The 22,134-nt window shown below is 40.4% G+C and overlaps 1 protein-coding gene across 1 annotated transcript in view; it reads left to right on the top strand.

The window, feature by feature from the left end:
- CTNNAL1 (catenin alpha like 1) overlaps positions 1-22,134 on the top strand; it is a 180,996-nt gene that overhangs the window by 116,941 nt on the left and 41,921 nt on the right. The window contains exon 8 of the mRNA XM_075271009.1: positions 10,072-10,158. Coding sequence (XP_075127110.1) covers positions 10,072-10,158 — 87 coding nt within the window. The remainder of the gene's footprint in view (positions 1-10,071; positions 10,159-22,134) is intronic.

The following is a 22,134-nucleotide window of genomic DNA, read 5'->3' on the forward strand; positions in this document are numbered from 1 at the left end:
GAACAGAAATATTAGCAGTTTTACATTGACTAGACTGATTTGAATGATAAAAAATGTTTAAACCTCTAAAAACAGCATGGAGCAATCACAAACTGTAAAACTTTATATCATGAGAATATTGGTACTTATGAGAAAATATTCCACCATTTCATCTAATAGGTGTTGAAAAGCTGCAAACTTCATAGACTTATAACCTGGAAACGGTATTCAGCAAGCTTTGCACAGTCTCATTGCCAGTATTGCTATTTATGTACATGATATGTCGTAGTGCATTTATATTGGATAACGTTATTAGTTCCTGTTGTCTAAGGCAGTCTACCTGTGTGTTTTCAAGCCTGTAAGCACAGCAATGCTGTGTGAATTCCAAAGGACTTTTTTAGGAAAGGAATGTTTAGCCTTGCTCTGCTGTTATGACTTTGCCGTGTGAGTATGTCTTTGTTTTCATAGTGTAGCTGTGCGGTTTAGTTTGCTCATCCTGGCATCAATCAAGGCTGACTTGTTCTATTAGCATAAGAAAGCTATTTGGTAGCTAGCGTGAAACAAGTTATGGTCTGTGACACTTCACTTTGCAAGCCCATCATCATAATGTGGATTAGCCATAACAAAAGGCGAGTGCATAGGAACACATTTGGGTAATGCCATAGTTTAAATACAAAACTAGGTTTGGCAACCTGTTATTTTATACTGACTTGTCTTTGAGAATACTGTGCATTTTGCAATTTAGATTTTAACAGTTTTGTTATCTTTGTGATGGAAATATTTTATTCTGTAATGAGTGTCATAGACATTTGCACATGACGTAATGATAGTATGATGTAAATGATTTCACCATTGATTTTTATGTAGTTTATGTTGGAGAATAAATGCATTCATGTTTTTTGATTACCGTATATACTCGAGTATAAGCCAACTTTTTCAGCACATTTTTCATGCTGAAAAAGCTCCCCTCGGCTTATACACGAGTCAGGGTCCACGGACCACAGAAAACTGGATGGACCTGGAAGGGGGAGGTCCTTTAGTGCTACTGCTCTGTGGTTGGCTTGTCATGAGGTCACGTGACTGTGATGTCATCAAAGGTCCTGTAGCCACTGGTATGTAACATCTGCAGATAAGGTTGAGTCTAAATCCTAGTAGCTCCGCCCACACCAGAGTCCGATCACATGGTCATGACGCCATCAGAGGTCCTTTAGCCCACTAGGATTTAGCATCTACCCTGTGGATACTCATCACTCAGCCAGGATTCATTGTGTCTTAAGGAAAATGTCTGTTGTATGGAGGAGAGGAAGCTACAGTAACGTGACACACACAGGGACCTTCCTTTAGTTACTCTGCCTATTAATGTCAGGCATTTTGGGTTATTAATTTAGTTTCAGTAACTCCATGTGCCTCACATTAATAGCAGTTAACCCCATCATGTCCCTCATATTAACCCCTGTGTGCCCCATAGAAGGGTTACTAGTATGTGAGACACATGGGGGTACTAATGAAGGACCTTAATTATGAAGATACCTAATTATTACCTCCATATGTCCCACATATCAGTAACTCTTATGTGAGGCACACAGGGGGTCAAAGTGAGGGACATGATGGGGTTAACTGCTATTACTATGAGGCACATGGAGTTACTAAGCTGCAATGCACATGAGCAGACTTTTTATGTGCAATGGTGGATTTTCCCCCCTCGGTTTATACTCAAGTCAATAAATTTTCCCAGTTTTTGTGGTAAAATTAGGGGTCTCTGCTTATATTCGGGCCGGCTTATATGCGAGTATATACGGTAGTTGTAACTGATGCAAACATAGCAGTAGGTAACATAATCCATTCAGGACTGTACCTGTTCTAGATTTCGTTTCCTCTCTCCCTGAATGGGTTTGAAAACGGACTGCCGGGTTTCCGTCCCCTGTCCAGTTTATCGCGACATAAGATGGAAACCCAGCTGGATTGGCTAAACCGCGAACGGGTGCAGATGTGAACCCGCCCTTACTAGTGTTTCAGACAGCAAAAAATAAGACGTCATTATATGGACCGTTTTTGCAGATACGACCTGCAAACATGGCTACGGTCATGTTAATGGGGTCTTAATCCGTTTTTCTTTTTAGACAAAAGATGTTAACGTATGAGGGTTTTTTTTGTTTGCTTTTTTTTTAAAATCCGTATTAAGATTAAATTTCTGTGTTGCCACTTTGCAATAAACTACTGGGTTTTGGGTTGAAGTTTGGGCACTCGATCTCTTAAAGTTTCGTCTTCACTGATATAGTGACATTGGCTTCCATCATAAACTATTTTAGGGAGATCACCAGATTCCAGTGTTTACAAAGCATGTATATGAGCAGTAGGGGATCTCTAATTGCTAAACTGACATTTCATGCAATAATGGTGTTTTTGTGGCACAAAGTAACAATTAACACCCCTTTAGCAAATACATTGTCTATCTGTTTAATATTTACTAGAGATGAGCGAGTACTATTCGAAACTCCCGTGAATGAACACAGCCATGCCAGGCATGCAGGGGGTTAAGCGGCTGGCCGCCGGCTAAGTCTGCGTGCTGGCCGCTTCCATTCATTCCTATGGGTGCGTGCTACTCATCTCTAATATTTACATATTTATTTCTATAGACTATTCCATTTGTCTTCAGCTCATTGGCAATGATTGTAGAAATTTATCTGTATTCTCTGGAAATACTCACTACAATAACAAGAGCTCCTTAACCGGTTAAGGACCGAGCCCAAAAGTATGTTAAAGACCAGGCCTTTTTTTTCAAAACTGACATGTGTCACTTTAAATGGCAATAACTTTGAGACGCTTTAACATAGACAAGTGATTCTGAGATTGTTTTTTCGTAACACCTTGTACTTCATGTCAGTAGTAAATTTTGGTCGGTATGTTATGTCTTTGATTATTAAAAAATATGAAATTTGGCGAAAATTTGGAAAAAAATGCAGTTTTCAAACTTTGAAATTGCATGTCTTTCAAATAGAAAGTCATACCACCCAAATTTTTTCATAAATATAATTAACCATGTCTTTCATTTATGTAGCAATCAAATTTTAATCACTCTTTAATTTTTTTCAGATATTATAAGGCTTACAAATCAAGCAGTAATTTTCAAAATTTTCAAGAATATTTCCAAAACACATTTTTCAAGGGACCAGTTCAGTTCAGAAGGGAACTTGAAAGGCCTCTGTAATAAAAAACCCCATAAGTCACCCCATTCTAAAAACTGCACTCCTGAAAGAATCCAAAACAGCAGGTAGAAAGTTTTTTAACCCTTTCAGCATTTCACAGTAATTAAAACAAAATGGAGGTCAAATTTACATTTTTCAATTCCTATCACTAATATATTCATTTAGCCCTAGAATTTACACATTTACTAAGAGTTAAAAGAGGAAATGCACCCCACATTTTGTTGCACAATTTCTTCCGAACACGACAATACCCCATAAGTGCTGTTACCCTAATGTACGGGCACACAATCGCTCTCAGAACGGATGGAGCGCTAATTGGATTTTGTAGGCCAGATTTTGATAAAATAGTTTGCAGGCACCATGTCCCATTTGCAGAGCTCCCAAGGTGCCAAAATAGTGGAAACCCCCCAAATGTGACCCCATTTTGGAAACTAGACCCCTCAAGGAATTTATCAAGGGGTATAGTGAGCCCTTTGACCCTACAGGTGTCTCACAGATTTATTTACCATTTAGACGTGAAAATGAAAAATTACTTTTTTTGTAATAAAATGTTACTGTAGCCCCAAATTTTTCATCTTTACAAGGGGTTAAAGGAGAAACTGCACCCCATATTTTGTTGCACAATTTCTCCCGAACACAACAATACCCCATATGTGCTGGTACCCTAATGTACGGGCACACGGTCGCTCTCAGAACGGATGGAGCGCTAATTGGATTTTGTAGGCCAGATTTTGATAAAATAGTTTGCAGGCACCATGTCCCATTTGCAGAGCTCCCAAGGTGCCAAAATAGTGGAAACCCCCCAAATGTGACCCCATTTTGGAAACTAGACCCCTCAAGGAATTTATCAAGGGGTATAGTGAGCCCTTTGACCCTACAGGTGTCTCACAGATTTATTTACCATTTAGACGTGAAAATGAAAAATTACTTTTTTTGTAATAAAATGTTACTGTAGCCCCAAATTTTTCATCTTTACAAGGGGTTAAAGGAGAAACTGCACCCCATATTTTGTTGCACAATTTCTCCCGAACACAACAATACCCCATATGTGCTGGTATCCAAATGTACGGGCACACGGTCGCTCTCAGAGCGGATGGAGCGCTAATTGGATTTTGTAGGCCAGATTTTGCTAGAATACTTTTCAGGCACCATGTCGCATTTGCAGAGCTCCCAAGGTGCCAAAATAGTGGAAACCCCCCAAATGTGACCCCATTTTGGAAACTAGACCCCTCAAGGAATTTATCAAGGGGTATAGTGAGCCCTTTGACCCTACAGATGTCTCACAGATTTATTTACCATTTAGACGTGAAAATGAAAAATTACTTTTTTTGTAATAAAATGTTACTGTAGCCCCAAATTTTTCATCTTTACAAGGGGTTAAAGGAGAAAATGCACCCCATATTTTGTTGCACAATTTCTCCCGAACACAACAATACCCCATATGTGCTGGTACCCTAATGTACGGGCACACGATCGCTCTCAGAACGTATGGAGCGCTAATTGGATTTTGTAGGCCAGATTTTGATAAAATAGTTTGCAGGCACCATGTCCCATTTGCAGAGCTCCCAAGGTGCCAAAATAGTGGAAACCCCCCAAATGTGACCCCATTTTGGAAACTAGACCCCTCAAGGAATTTATCAAGGGGTATAGTGAGCCCTTTGACCCTACAGGTGTCTCACAGATTTATTTACCATTTAGACGTGAAAATGAAAAATTACTTTTTTCATAATAAAATGTTACTGTAGCCCCAAATTTTTCATCTTTACAAGGGGTTAAAGGAGAAACTACACCCCATATTTTGTTACACAATTTCTCCCGAACACGACAATACCACATATGTGCTGTTACCGTAAAGTACGGGCACATGGTCGCTCTCAGAACGGATGGAGCGCTAATTGGATTTTGTAGGCCAGATTTTGCTAGAATACTTTTCAGGCACCATGTCCCATTTGCAGAGCTCCCAAGGTGCCAAAACAGTGGAAACCCCCAAAATATGACCCCATTTTGGAAACTAGACCCTTCAAGGAATTTATCAAGGGGTATAGTGAGCACTTTGACCCTACAGGAGTTTCACAGAATTGGCCCAGCAAATTGGAAAATGACATTTTTTGCTATAAAATGTTGCTTTAACCCAAAATTTTGCATTTCCACAAGGGGTTAAAGGAGAAATTGCACCCACATTTTGTTACACAATTTCTCCCGAACGTGACAATACCCCATATGTGCTGGTAATCTAATGTACGAACGGATGGAGCGCTAATTGGATTTTGTAGGCCAGATTTTGCTAGAATAGTTTGCAGGCATCATGTCCCTTTTGCAGAGCCCCCAAAGTGCCAAAACAGTGGAAACCCCCAAAATATCACCCCATTTTGGAAACTAGACCCTTCAAGGAATTTATCAAGGGGTATATTGAGCACTTTGACCCTACAGTTGTTTCACAGAATTGGCCCAGCAAATGGGAAAATGACATTTTTTGCTATAAAATGTTGCTTTACCCCAAATTTTGCATTTCCACAAGGGGTTAAAGGAGAAATTGCACCCCACATTTTGTTACCCAATTTCTCCCGAACGTGACAATACCCCATATGTGCTGGTACCCGAATGTACGGGCACACGGTCGCTCTCAGAACGGATGGAGCACTAATTGGATTTTGTAGGCCAGATTTTGCTAGAATAGTTTGCAGGTATTCAATAAGTGCTTTAGCATCTTCTTAGAGTATCCAGATTTTTTGTGAAATGTAGAAAAAGATGCAAAAAAATGTAATTAGTATTTTTGTTCCCCAATGTATTCATCTAGGGGTATAATTTAGGGAATTTAGAGTTTATAACAATAGAAATTTGCAGGTTTATGCAAAAGATGGGGCTTGGTGGCAATCACAAAATTAGAAATGGAATTTTCTGGGGAAGAGATCTAATAATGAAGAACAGTGTGGTATCTCTCAAAGCAAGGGACAATACACAGGCCTGGTTTTGAGGGGCATGAGGGACAATGGTAACGGGTATCTCTGCGTCGCCCATTTTTGGTGCAGACACGGCATTTTTTTTGCGCGTTAGCTCGTGTTGTTGTGGAGGGAAGTAGACTAATAAAATGCCTTTCAGTGAGTCGTTTGACATCTTCAGACTGGGGGGTCTCTATGGGGTCCTGAGGGTCAAAAAGGAGGTTGTGAATTATTTTTTCCTGGAAATCCAGATATTTGTCGGTGCCTCCCTTCTTTTTATAAAGTAAAAAGGCATTTTGGATTCCAATTTGTATTAGGTAGATGGCCACTTTTTTATACCAGGTTTTGGTTTTTCTTTTTACTAGATAGGGCTGTAAGATTTGATCACTTAAATCCACCCCCCCCATGTGTTTGTTATACTCGGACACACTTATTGGCTTATGCTTGTCTGCTGTTGCCCCTCTTTCCCTCACTGCCACTGTTCCTGTGGGGTGTATTGTGCTCAACACATATACATCTCTCCTATCTCTGTATTTCACCGCCAACAGCTCCTCACAAGAATAAGAACAGGACTCCCCCTTTTGTATGCCCTTCCCCACTAGCTGCTGCGGAAAACCAATTCGGTTTTTGCGCATGGTTCCACATGCACCTGTGCTTGCACAATGCAAGTGTCTAAATAGGGCCACACCTGAATAGAAGTTGTCACAATACAAGTGGTACCCTTTGTGTAGCAGGGGCTGCATTATCTCCACCACTATTTTACTACTGATGGGAAAATTTGGGGGGCATCCTGGGGAATTAATTTTTTTATCTCGTCCCTCATATATTCTGAAGGCGGCGGTGTAGCCAGAACTGCTTTCGCAAAGCTTATATAGCTTTATGCCATATCTTGCCCGTTTGGAAGGGAGATATTGGCGAAAGCTCAGTCTACCGTGAAAACTAAGGAGGGATTCGTCCACACTGACGTTTTGCTCTGGGGTGTAATGTTGTAAAAAGGAGTGGTTCAAATAATTTATGAGGGGTCTCAGTTTGAATAACCGATCACGGTTTGGATCATTACTTGGGGGGGCCTGTGAATTATCACTGAAGTGAAGGAACCTCATTAGTCGCTCATAGCGAAGCCTGGACATGACTGCCGAATATATAGGGGTTGACTGTGCGGGACTTTTTGACCAATATGATCTGATTGAGGGCTTTTTTACAATACCCATATTTAGGGTGAGGCCCCAAAATTTTTTCATTTCCACCAGATCTGTGGGTGTCCAATCTTTGGCATGGGCAGAGGAAGGTTTTTGGGTTATGTACTGGGTGGCATATAAATTTGTTTGAAGGACAATGTCATTGAGGAGGTCGTCGCTTATGAATAAACTAAAATAATTCATGTGGGTAAACTGGGAATCATCCACTGTTATGCCAGGAGATGCAGTAAATGGGTGGACTCTAGGGGCAAAAGATGGAGCAGGTGCCCACTGGAGGGAACGCACATCAATTAGTGGGAAAGTGTCACTGTCTGCTGCCGCACTGCTAGTTCCGGCACCTTCACCATCTGAAGAGTCAATGTCATCAGGGAGAACGTCTCCTGAAGACACATCTGAAATGACACTTGTATTGTCATTTTCATTGTCTGCAAATGTTTCAGTGTCAGACGCATCTGATGCATCTGACCAAAGAATGGCGTATGCCTCCTCACTAGTATAAAACCTCCTCGCCATAATGTCACTGATTGCGAGCCCTCTTTGGTAGAGTGGCTGTAAAGCGCCGCAGAATATGTTAGCGCTATACAAGTCACAGATATATATATACCTATATGGCGGGTATATATATATGTATATATATATCTAAAATTTATACGGTAGATATATATATAGTGCTAGAGAGCTGATTATTGTGAGCCCTCTTTGGTAGAGTGGCTGTAAAGCGCCGCAGAATATGTTAGCGCTATACAAGTCACAGATATATATATACCTATATGGCGGGTATATATATATGTATATATATATCTAAAATTTATACGGTAGATATATATATAGTGCTAGAGAGCTGATTATTGTGAGCCCTCTTTGGTAGAGTGGCTGTAAAGCGCCGCAGAATATGTTAGCGCTATACAAGTCACAGATATATATATATACCTATATGGCGGGTATATATATATATGTATATATATATCTATCTAAAATTTGTACGGTAGATATATATATAGTGCTAGAGAGCTGATTATTGTGAGCCCTCTTTGGTAGAGTGGCTGTAAAGCGCCGCAGAATATGTTAGCGCTATACAAGTCACAGATATATATATATACCTATATGGCGGGTATATATATATATGTATATATATATATCTAAAATTTATACGGTAGATATATATATATATGGTGCTAGAGAGCAATTTATTGTGAGCCCTATAGGGTACGGTGACTGACACTTTCTGTAAAGCGCCACAGAATATGTTAGCGCTATACAAGTGACAGAAATATATATATATACCTATATGGTGGGTATATATATATATATCTCCCTATCTAGCTCTGATATACACAGATATATATATATATATTTATTTTTTTATATATATATATATGATCTATATATAGATCTGGGGATAGGGGATTAGGAATTAGGGGATCGATGGGTTTGGGGGCAGGATCGGGCAGTGGAAAGTGTGTATAGGGGTGTTTTTTAGCAAGCAATGTCTCAAGTCTCTCTCCTTCTTCTCTTCTCCTCACAAAGTAACAATGTGTAAGGAGAAGAGGAGAGGGAGGAGACTTAAGACGCTGGCTATACTGTAAATAAAAGAGATCGCTGTGACTTGCTGTCACAGCGATCACATGACCGGGGACCAATCAGATCGGTCCCCGGCATCTTCACCAAGTCCCGGGCTAGAGGTAGGGGCGGGACTGTTACCAGGGGGGGGCGCGATCTGCTCTAAAATGGCACCTAAAGACCGGACATATTTCGACAATAGTCCGGTCTTTAGGTACCATCACATGAGGCCGTAAATTTACGTACGGCGGTCCTCATGTGGTTAAAGCTTCCGATCTGTAGAATTTATGATTAAGTACAAAGCTGGATTGATGGAGTGGATTGCAAAATTTCGATTACCCTGCTATGTTTCTTCTAGTAATGATGTGGTTATGAGCATGTTTTATACCTTACAATGAACACTAATTTGTATGTAAATAAGGACATATGAATTTAGTAGAACTCTCTTTAGTGACGTTTAGATTAGTTATTAGTTTAACTTTTCACATATGCGCTCGGTATTCCGTTTAGGGAGTCCGCTTGGGGACCCCCCGCGAACGAAATACCGAACGCATTAAAAAGCGGTGAGCAATGAAAGCACACGGACCCCATAGACTATAATGTGTTCATAATATGTAAATTTAATATGTGATCACCCACCACTGTTATCATTCATGGTTTTCCAGGCCTTCATGAGCCCCCCAGTGTGCCTTTTTATTTTTTTTTTCTTAACTGGAATGTACCAAACATTTCTGCGATTTCTCTGATGATTTTCTTCTTTGTTTTCACCCTGTTTCACTTCTATTGAGACATCTTTTGACTGCATGTTGTGGGTTCACAGCAGTAGCTGCCACTTCTGGCATCACCTCCAGACCTTTTACCTAATTAATTGATGATAGATTAACTAGCTTTTGAGATAATTGTCCAATTAACTTTGGTCCCTTGAAAAAGGCAGCTACATATTCCAAAGCCCTCCCTTCAATTAGATTGTGAATACTCTCAAATTAAAGCTGAGTCTGCACTTCAAACCCCTATTGATTATATAACTGCATCTTGAATATGTTTTAGTAAATGGCTAAAATGCCAAAACTTGTCTCGCTGTCCAGATATTTCCTGACCTAACTGTAGATGTATGTACTGTTGTTAGTATTGATTTAATAGCAACTCAAAACAAGTTTGAGTTCACGTTTCTGCGTTTTTCTTTTGCAGCAAACCCAAAAGACAAAAGATGTTATGGAAGACTTGGAGTTGGCTATACTGAAAACATGTCAATGCATTTCAGAACTTAAACGAGAAGTAAGTTTTGTGGGATTTTTAAGCAGCTTAGTTATACACATAGGTATACACATGGTTTTTGACAAACTTAATTGAGAGTCTTTATCCAAATACCGGACTTGACTATAGTTTACAGATGAATGTTTATCACTGTTAGTACTTTAGATAGATGTAATGAAACTGTTTGTAGACTGATAAATACTGATAAAATTCATATGAAGGTTATTTATCTTTCCATAGAAAATAGGCAAAAAAAGCACATTCAGGTGATCAGAATTTTAAGACATTTATGGAATTATGAGTGCAATAATAACTAAATCTGGTCTTAAAGGGGTTTTCCATCGTACGTGTGTGTTTTGTTTTTGTTTTTTGAGATTGTGGTCAAGGTGTATTTAAAACAAACAACCAAAAGAGAGAGAATAGGGGACAAGATTGGTGGGAGGGAGGGATAGAAACTAGGTATGTCTTGGGGTAAGTGTGAGGGCTTCCATGGACCTTATAGCCTTCACCAACAGCCAGATTGTGGGTTCGTGCTTCTTCACAATGTGGGGATTCAAGCTCTACCTGCGTTTACCAATTGTTGCAAATTCAATCAATCTTTTGTATATTTTAATCGGAATCTCACTAAGGCCTAGTTCACATCTGCGTTCGGTGAGTCAGTTTGGGGACCCCCCTCCCGAATCGAATACTGAACACATTAAAAAGCGGTGTGCAATGAAAGCACACAGACCCCATAGACTATAATGGTGGATACTACTATTGTGGTGGATGTCAGAAAGGGGTTAAAGCCCATTCCAGAAGACCTGTTTCAGTATCCTGGGCTCAGAAACCATCAGCATCTCTTGAAAAGATATGCAAAGTAAAAGTGTGGTCTACTCCGATAAATTTTCCTCCCTTGGATATATTATGGTACCCTTTATGGGTGATCTTATTATTTATGAAATCACTGAGGAGGTGAGGGTGCTTTCTGTTCCTATTAGAATCAAGGGTCAATATCCTTATACAGTGATGATGTATTATTTTCTCATTACATTATAAACATCTGTTGGGCCATTTTGGGGGCTTTGAAGCTAATTGATACAGGCGTTCCAATCAGCTAACTCTGTACAGCATGTCCAATGTGCCTGTAGTTTAGATTTAATTTTTATTTTTAGAAAGCAAGGGTCATCTTCATCAACCTTCTCAGCTTTCACAACTTCAATGCTGGTTTCTAAGTTGGGGGAGTGTGAGAGTGCCACTGTAATACTACCTCATTTCTTAGCACTATTCATTCATAAATTTGCTGCTTGGAGTTAATGTATTAGTTGATATGTCTACCTTCTTATGCGTGAATGGCTGTGCAAAACTGCATTAGCTTTTCAGTTGTCCCTAATATTCTCAGCTAGTAATTTTGTCACACACATTATGGCCCTGACAGCTTGCTTTTTATGTCACACAGTACTTCCATTCTCTATATGACTATTCAACCACATTGCTATGAACAGAGCTGATAATTCTACTGTAGATGAATGCCTATATAGAGTGTATGCTATGACTCACATGATGCTAAGCGGTGAGGAACTATCCCCCCCTCCCCCCGTACTAGTCTTTTTTTCTTGATCTTGGTTTTGTCGGGTCTTGTCATATTCGTATTAATCAATTTCTTTTCAATGGGGTTTTTTGTTGATATTTTTCAATGGGGTTTTTTTGGTATTTTTTTTTAAATATTCATTTAATAAAATTCATCTACAAGAGTATTGGTTAAAGTGGTTTTGAATTTGCATAAAATTTATAGTCCGTCTTTAGGAGTCATCTGTTGAAAGGGGCTGTGACTCTCATACTTGGAAAATGCTATGACATTCCATAAGAGATTACAGTTATTCCTTTCTCTTCAATGGTGAAATTGTAATACAGTGACTGGTCACTACTGATTCTTCTGACAGAGGCACTGAGCACCAGGTCCTGTTTAAATAGGCAGGGTTTGCTGAGAGTTGGACCCTCATCAACTCATAAGGATATAATTTCAGTTTTATCTGCCTGGAAAACACTTTTTTTTTTCCTGCACTTCTTTTATTGAGTTTTTGCTGCCTTTTTCTACAGTATGTGTTTTTTTTCCCTTATTAAATCTATAGGGAAAATGCTTGCATTTCTGCAGGTAAAATTGATCAAAATTAATGTGTGGATTGAATTAAAAACCCATGTTTCGGAAAATGCAACATTTTTGACTGCTGCAGAAATACTACATTTTACAGTACCAGCAAAGCAAGTAAGAATTTAGTTAATCTTGCACAGTGTGGAAAAACAGCTTCAGAAAATCTTTGTTTTCAAAAAGCAAGCATTAACTCTACAGATTTAATAAGGAAAGAAAACCATGTAGAGAAAAATCACACTCTGTGATGATACTGAAATGTGAATGAATACAAGATAGTTACATGAGTTTGTTAGTCCTTGCAAATCCTTGTGGGAATGTATAGATAGAGCAGGGTGAACTGCTGGTCAGTGGCTATTTCTCTTGAATTTGAGGCACAGAAATCCTACACTCTTCTATTCAAAAACCTCGACTACAGGGTTGGCAGAACTAGTAATCTGTTACAATGACATTCATTAGGTCAGTGCAAGAATATAGATCTGTGCTGTTTGTTATGTTCACAGACAGATCATTCTGAAGTATTTATACACCATGAGCTATGTGGATTTTCTAGCAGGCCTCTGGAGTCTTTAGCTGTGAATCTTTATGCTTACTGGATGATAAATACAACATTTTAGAAGTTCTTAAAGCAGATTAATAGCTCAGTTAGAAGCACATTAAAATGATCAAAACCCTTTGTTCAATGCACCAAGCAATTAATACACGATTAACTGTAAACCTTGCATGCATGAAGAGTTTGACACAAATGACTGAAACTGAAAAGAAACCCTTTAATTTATTCTCACTCCTGGAGAGGGAATATTAAATTACTTTTGGGTCTCTGTAGCACTGCCACGGTTACAAAACAATTTTTGTTCTTGTGGGAACCTGCTGCAAAAGAATATTTTAATGTTGTTTTTAATAAACTCTATGGTCATTAAGTTTGCACGTAAAGCTGTGTGTGTGTATTGCAAAAATTGTAAATAAACCCATTTAATGCCCTAATATTTATAACCTGATCTATATCCTTTTTTACTGATACTTTGCTGTAAAATTATTTTTTATTCTGTGTTCAGTAAATATACTTAGGTCGCTAACTCTTTGTATCCACAAATCAATGGACTTTTAACTGTAATGAGTCCAGTCCAGGTAAACTGAGATATACTGTATAGTATAACATCGCAAGGTCAGATGGAAACTTGTAACAAAGACAGAATTAGAACAGACATACTGTCTCCCAATGACAGGCAACTGGATATTTACAACATATCAATATTTAACCTGTATTGGGATACTGTATACTTGTTATATATTTGCTACAGATGATAGAAACATGCAAACAACACTAGAGAATAACCTAATGTAGTAATAGGTGGATAGTTGTGAGTAAGTTGTATGACATGGACTTCTACAATGATATATGTATCTTTAAAGCTCTGTTATGTTGTAAAAAATAAGATTTGTTTATATAATGTTAAATACTTAAGCAGAAGTCATTTGGCTCTGTAGCTAATGTGGGACACTCATTTTGTGAACTTTGACAAATATTATAGTTTTAGTAATGTCTTGAAATACCTGTATAGAGTAAGACTTATTAAAGGTGCTTTCCAGGGTAAAACATGTATTTTCAAAAATTAGTCTGCTGGTGCTTTTGATAGGTTAATGAGTGCACCCAAGTACCTTTAGCAGTGTTTTGAGTGATTTCTGGCTTATCTGGGAGCTCCTGGAATCCTTTGCATCTTCTTGTTCCTACAGCTCTGTTCCTACAGCTCTCATGAGTCCTTGGTCCAAACTCGCCCTCCCTCTCACTCACTCCCTCTTCCTGTTTCCCTAGCTAGCCTGTCCAGAACACCCGCAGCAGCCATCCTAGTTCTCATTCACTCAATAACCCTCTCCTTTGGCTGTAATATCGTAATCCCTTCTATATATCATCATTACAGTCACATAGAGAAAGCATGTGTGTGTAAATAAAGGGTGTACATCTCACCCAGACTACTAAGGTGGGTGAGATGAGAAAACTCCAGAAGGAATGTTTGTTCTCAGCAGACATCTTTCGTCTGCTGAGCATTTTGGTAAAGGCCAAAAGTTTGGACACATCTTCTCATTCAAAGAGTTTTCTGTATTTTCATGACTATTGTCAGGGTCTGGGGTTGCTAGGTGGGATGGCATAGACACACAAGTCCAGTTTCTTTAGTCCAAAACAAAGGTAGAGTTTTATTTTCACTCAAAATGGTAGTGCAGCAACACAAGGAAACAATACAAAAATAAATACCTGCCCTGCTAGGCTCTAACTAAACATAGAATAAATAACAATTAAATAAAAGACCGGCGCCCTGGTGAATGTGCTGTTGAGTCCTCTGTTGCAGCTGAACCCAGACACCAACCTAGAGGGTGGTGATATTACGTGAAACAATGAAATGGTAAAAAAAACGGGTGAAAAGAAGCGCCACTGGGTGAAGAAAAGCTATGTAAAAATAGCTTTATTGGTTCCAAAAGACAGGTATTACAAAAGCAACGCATTTTGACGCCGGTCTAGCGTCTTCGTCAGGCCACTAAAACAAATAACAGTAATAATAATAATAAAAGTAGTAAGTACAAAGGGGTGACAATTGATAAGTACATATGGTTAAAAAGTCAGTCAAGTGAACTCATAATGGAGTTTAAGACCAATTACTGTATCATCAATTTAGTAGGTATACATATATCGACATAATAAGTGTCAGTCGTTGCATTTGTATGACTACAACAGATAGACAGTATAAGTAAATAACAGGAATGTTATAATAGGAATGCTATGTAAAAATATGCAAATCTTTTCTCCAGGATGTAATTAGGAGAACAGTGCCTCTGTATGCTGTCCTCTAGGGACAGCCCCCTTAACATCATGCATGACTCAGTTAATAAGCCTACTGACATGATGTGGGGTTAATTGCCAAATTAGTATTTCTATTCCAGAAGGAACAGATTCAAACTCTGTGTGAAGGGGCCCTTAGACACGTATACACACGCTTCCCATTGAAATCAATGGGCTCTGTTTTGAAGCGCCGCGCTCGGACACGTGTATATGTGTCTAAATGAGCGGCGCGCTTACGCCGTGTGAAGGGGCCCTGTCAGGCTAAAGGGAGGAGGCATGGTTACAGTGGAGGGAGCGTGGTTAAGTGGCCGAGAGCACAGGATGAAAAATATATAGAGAACGTTGAAGGGAAGTACTTAGAGGTGAAACAGCACCTAGGGAAAAGAGAACAGATAATGCAGAAGAGATAAGAATGCAGGATTGCTTTCATTGGTAATGGAGATTCTTGTTTATGAAGGGGGGTGGGTGGGGGGTCAGGATGGCGGGGAGGAGGAAGGTGGAGGGATTGGCCCTCCGTATGTATGCTGGCCCACTTCCACGGGTAGTCTGAATGAGCCAGTGGGAGGAGTGGTGTCTCATAGACGAGACAGAGCACCCGCCCCCATCAGTGTACTGAGTTGAAGCGCTGTGATCTGTACCCATAGGTCTGTATATTAGAACCTCTGTCCCCCTTCCATAATTACCCCAGTTTCAAAAGTGTACCCTTCAAATAATTCAAAACCACATTTGAGAACTTTAGCCCTTTAAACATTATAGAGGAATTAAAACTGTATGAAGTTGAAATTTATTTATTTTAAATAGTCCATTCGTTTAGCCTCTAAACTTTTCAGCTTTTGAAGGACATAATCATTTTTGGTTGCCATGATGCATTTGCAGAGCCCCTAAGGTGCCAGGATAATGGAAAGTACCAAAAAGTTTAGAAACTACACCCCTCAAAAATTATCAAGGGGTATATATTTTCTCAGTTTTATGTCATTGCCGGATATGTAATGCCCAGCCCATGGCATTGTGAAAAGTCAGTTACAGTATTTTGTTCTATTTCCTGATTTTTGGAAACGCGTTACATGTGTATCTAGTTTTTTCCTTCAAAATATGACAGGGCTCAAAGATGAAAAAGCAGCATGCGCGTTTGAGGTCTAAGTTATACATTTACACTGCGCTGGTGGTAAATTGCAGAGGCTAAGTTAAAATTAAAAAATTGGCTCCATTATAGAAATGATATCCCTCAAGGAGTTTAAAAAGGGGTGTAGTGAGCATTAGAGCGAGATAGTGTTTCCCAAAAATTAATTTGCAAAGTGAAAATTTTGCACATTTCATTATCCTATATGCTGTGATCAAGTGTCAACAGAGATACACAAAACTTTAATGGGTATATTTTAAGCAGAATTACCGTATTTTTCGGACTATAAGACGCACTTTTTTCCCCTAAAATTTTGGAGGAAAATGAGGGTGCGTCTTATAGTCCGAATGTGGGGGGAGGAGCGGATTTACAGCATGGCTGCGCTACTGCCACCGCTGGTTTTCTTCAGCGGCAGTAGTGTGACAATACTGCAGGCCCCGGCATCCGCCGGTCTATTACAGCAGATGCCGGGGAGTGTCTTAGCTGCCGCGGCCTGCAGATTGCCACGCTCCTGGCACTGAAGAAAACCAGCGGTGGCAGTAGCGCGGCCATGCTGCAAATCCGCTCCTCCTCCGCAGGTCCCAGCAGTTTAAAGTTAGCCCCGGGGCCGGTCCCCACCGGCCCCATACCTTTAGTGATGCAGGCCGACTCCTGCACGGCGAGGCCGCAGGAGCCAACCTGTTCTGATGAAAGCCGGGAGCCTAATGAAGGCTCCCAGGCCTGTCATAGCTATATATTACTATCGCGGCTGGTCTATGACACTCCGCGATAGTAATGTATAGAATCTCCCATAGACGGCAATACACTTGTATTGCCGTCTATGGTACTTGCAATCAAATGATTGCAGGTTCAAGCCCTCTAGGCGGGGGATAATAAAATAGTAAAAAAAAAAAAAACACTTAAAAAAAATATAATAATAAATAAAAGTTCACCTCCTTTCCCTTGAATACATATAAAAGTATAACATTACTGTGAAACATACACATTAGGTATCCCTGTGTCTGAAAATGCCCGGTCTACTAATATTTTTATGTACAGTGAACGTCAAAATCAAAAGTGCCAAACCACCGGGTTTTTCTCACCGTTTTGCCTCTGATTTAAATAAAAGGTGATCTAAGCAATAAACATTTCCCAAAATGGTATAACTAAAAAGTACACCTGGCCCCACAATAAAAACGCCCTATACATCCCCGTACAGCTGCAGGGTCGCCTGTCAATGTGGCCTTGCAGCTGTTCCAAAACTACAACTCCCATACATTAAATATTTTACCATTTTTTGCCTGAAATTTTTTTTCCCCTATTTTTCTCCTCTTAAAACCTGGGTGCGTCTTATAGTCCAGTGCGTCTTAGTCCGAAAAATACGGTATATGTTGGCGTAAACGGCTGTTTGGGGACATTGCAAGGCTCAGAAGGGAAAGAGTGCCATGCTTTTTGGCTCACAGAGTGCAGATTTAGAGGGACTAGTTCTTAGATAGAATGTTTTTTTTTTTTTACAGAATCCCAGAAGTGCCTTTAGGATGGAGTCCCACATGGCGTAAACGCTGCAATTTACCCGTGGCAAAATCGGCGCAGTTTTGGAAATCGCAGTATGTCAGTTATATCTAAGGAAAAGCTGGCTGTTTCCCGATAGATATAATTGAAACAGAAAGTCCACAGAGGAAACCTTAGACTTTTTATCTAGAGTGTTGTAGGGAGAACTATGATATGCTGCCGCGTTTTTTTCCTGCAGCGCTTTTTTGCTGCAGGACACCATGTCGTTCACACGTAAAAACCGCCTGGCTTATTTTGGTGCGGAAAAAACCCTTGAGGCGTTTTTTGGAGCATTTTCTGGAGCAGTTTTTGGTAAAATCCACTTCAAAAATGCCAGGTGGCTTTCCCCTCCCCTAAAGTGAATGGTCCTTAAAAAAAAGCGTCGCGTTTTCAGTCGTGTTTTTTTGCAAAAAAACACGTTTTTCGCTTCATTCACTTCTATTGCTTCCTCGGGCGGAATCTGCCTCAAGAAAGGTCATGTCGCTTCTTTTTTTTTTTTTATTTTGCTACCGGCAAAAAACTGCTAGCAAAAAAAAAAAAAGCAAGCGGTCTCCATAGACCATCATTGTATAGAGGCAGATTTTGAGGCGAAATCCGCTGATTTATATATATATAATCTCAAAAAAGCTATTGTAGCAGCAGCAGCAAATCTGGGTATCATCCCATAAATTGCACAGCAGAAACACCTCTCCAGCTGAGTCAATCGCTGCAATCAAACAATTTCTGTAACTGTCAATGAGACTTCTGCACCTCTCAACAGGTATTTTGGCCCACTCCTCATGAGCAAACTGCTCTAGTTATCTCTGGTTTAAAGGGTACCTTTTCCAGCCTGCATGTTTCAGCTCCTTGAAAAGAGGCTCAATAGGATTTAGGTCAGGGCTCCTTGAAGGCCACTTCAGAATAGTCCAATGTTTTCCTCTTAGCCATTCTTGGGTGTTTTTAGCTGTGTGTTTTGGGTCATTATCCTGTTGCTAGACCCATGACCTGAGACTAAGTTCAAGATTGACACTGCACAGCACATTTCTCTCTAGCATCCCTTGATAGTCTTGAAATTTCATTGTACCCTGCACAGATTCAAGACACCCTGTGCCAGATGCAGCAAAACAGCCTCAAAACATAAAAGAGCCTCCTCCATGTTTCACAGTAGGGACAGTGTTCTTTTCAAGATATGCTTCATTTTTCCATCTGTAAACATAGAGCTGATGTGCCTTACCAAAAAGTTTGATTTTTGTTTCATCTGTCCATAGGACATTCTCTGAGGAAGCTTTGTGGTGTGTCAACATGTAGTTTGGTTATTATTACTTTTGTCAGATTCAATTTATTTCTGTGACCATTGTGGGTTTTTCTTCCATTTAAACGAGGGGTACCAACAATTTTGTCCGTGTTCTCTTTATTTTTTAAATAAGACATTTAAAAAACAAAAACAAAAAAAAAAACCCTTTATTATCGTACTAGTGTACTGAAACAGTGATCTTTTGATTGCTGGTTCAGTAATATATACTCACCCCCATGCCCTCCTCCTGGTGTCGGGAGACTTCAACCATGTCTCTCCAGCATCCACTCTACCAGGTTTGACACAGTATGTAACCTGCCACACATGAGACAACAAAACACTGGACTTGCTCTTTGCCAATGTAAGGGATGCATATAACTCATCTGCCCTACCGCCCCTAGGCAGATCGGATCACAACCTGGTACATCTGCGACCCACTTACACTCCACTGTTGCATAGTGAAATGGCTGTTACCCGTACAGTGAAAATTTGGTCAGAGGAAAGTGTCGAGACTCTGAGGTATTGTTTTAATATAACATTATGGGAAGTGTATCAAGACTCATTTCCAGGTAACATTGAGGGACTCACACACTACATAACGGACTAAATTAATTTCTGTGTGGACAGCACGGTATCAACTAGAAAGGTGAGGTGTTTCTCCAATAACAAACCATGGGTCAACTCTGAGATTAAAGCCCTTCTCAAGCAGAAAAAAAGAATCTTTAGGTCTGGGGACAAAAATGGCCTGGGGGAGGTACAGTAACAGTTAAGACAACTAATCAGAGAGGGGAAAGCCATCTACAGGCGGAAGATGGAACTACAGATAGGGGAGGGTAGAATCTTGAAGGTGTGGGGCAGTCTGAAGGTGATATCTGGACACAAACAAAAGGCTGGTCCTCAGAAGGTGACAGGAAGTGGCTTAATGAGCTTAATCTATTCTTCAATAGATTTGACTCCAAACCAACTGTCCCTTCACCAGCATGTCACCCAACCCCCACTGACTAGAGTAAATTGCAATCTGACTATCTGATCCTCAAGGAGTCTCAAGTGTGTAGGGAAATCAAGAGGATTAAAGCAGACAAGGCCAGAGAACCCGATGGTTTAAGCACAAGTGTTCTTAAAATGTGCGGTGACCAGCTGTGTGGTGTTAATACGCACATGTACATTGAGTCTAAAGCTGGGAGTGGTACCTCAACTGTGGAAAACATCTTGTGTGGTACTAGTACCAAAGAAACCCAACCCGACTGGCTACGACTACCGACCTGTAGCACTGACATCCCACCTGGTGAAGGTCCTAGAGAGAGTGGTCCTGACACACCTGCGCCCTCTAGTGTGCTCCGCTCTGAACCCCCTCCAGTTTGCCTATCAACCGGGCATTGGGGTAGATGACGCCATCATCCACCTTCTTCACAGAGCTCTCTCTCACCTGGAGAAACTCGGGAACACTGTGAGAATAACGTTCTTTGATTACTCCAGTGCATTCAACACCATTCAGCCAGGGCTACTGAGGGAGAAGCTGAACCTTGGTGGTGTGGACCATCACCTGTCCAACCGGATACTAGACTACCTGACAAACCGCCCTCAGTATGTGAAAGCCCAGGACTGTGTGTCTGACACTGTGATCTGTAGTTCGGGGGCACCACAAGGTACAGTTCTTGCCCCATTTCTCTTCACACTGTACACTGCTGACTTTAGGCACAACTCATCCAGCTGTTACTTACAGAAGTACTCCAATGACTCTGCTATAGTAGGCCTTATCACTGATGGTGACAATAGGGTATACAGAGACTTAAACCAGGACTTTGTTGAATGGTGCCAGCAGAATCACACCAGGATTAATGCTGGGAAGACCAAGGAGATGGTGGTGGACTTTAGTAAACGGAGAAGTGCTTCGACCCCAGTGGAGATCCAAGGGACATGCATTGAGATAGTCAGACCTATAAGTATCTGGGTGTGCTACTTAATAATAAACTAGACTGGGCTGCACAGAAAGGGCCACAGCAGACTCTACCTGCTCAGGAGGCTGAGGGCCTTCGGAGTCCAGGGGCCACTTCTTAGGTCCTTTTTCAACTCTGTGGTTGCTTCAGTCATCTTTTTCGGTGTGGCCTGCTGGGGGAGCAGTATATCAACCAGGGACAGAAATAGACTCGACAGGCTGATCAGAAGGACCAGCTCTGTCCTGGGGAGGCCCCTGGACCCAGTACAGGTGATGGGTGACAGAAGGATCCTGTCCGTGGTGACCTCCATGAGGGAGATCAAATTGCACCCCATGTATGAGACCGTGATGGCACTTAGCAGCACTGTAAGTGACCGTCTGCTCCACCCCAAGTGTAAGAAGGAGCGCTATCGCAAGTCCTTCCTTCCAACCGCGATCAGGCAGTATAATCTACATCAGACCAAGCGAAGATCACTCCGCACAGAAAACTAAATAAATATGGCTATGAAGTCTTCCTTCGTTCTTCTGTTCCTTAGCTGCTATGGACTCCTAATATATCTTCTCTTCTCTGCTTATGTGTCTACTTCTGTATTATATTACTGTGTATTATCCTGTATCTGTATTATTATGCTGATGTAACATACTGAAATTTCCCCACTGTGGGACTATTAAAGGATTATCTTCTCTTATCTTATTAACATGTATTGCAGTCTATACAGCTTGTCAGCCAGAGACTGGATCATTAGGAATTGGGCAGATCCAGGGCAACTTCTAGATGCCACAGTTAATTATGACCATGTAATCTAAGTGTGAAAAACCTGTGATCGGAGCTCGTCTAGTGGGTGTCACCTATGAGCTAGGGTCATCCTCATGGCGTAATAGTATGTCATGGTGTGGGGAAGCTACCCTGCTTCCAGTTGTACTATAACGTCAAAGTTCAGGAAGGAGGCAAATTTACCCCCTGCACTCATATCCTTATCTTCTCTGCTTTATACAAGAGCTCCAGTGAGAAGCAGTGAGAGAAATTGGTGAAAAAATAAAAAATAAAGTGAATTTTAGCAGAAAGATGACAAAATCCGTTAATTAAATTACACATTTTATTGATGACACAAATACTTCCATAAAATCAAAAACTGTTTAAAGGTTTGTATACGCTTAAGTTGACGGACTATTCACA

Source organism: Leptodactylus fuscus, chromosome 4 (assembly GCF_031893055.1).
Source record: "Leptodactylus fuscus isolate aLepFus1 chromosome 4, aLepFus1.hap2, whole genome shotgun sequence".
In the NCBI taxonomy this organism is placed as follows: Eukaryota; Metazoa; Chordata; class Amphibia; order Anura; family Leptodactylidae; genus Leptodactylus; species Leptodactylus fuscus.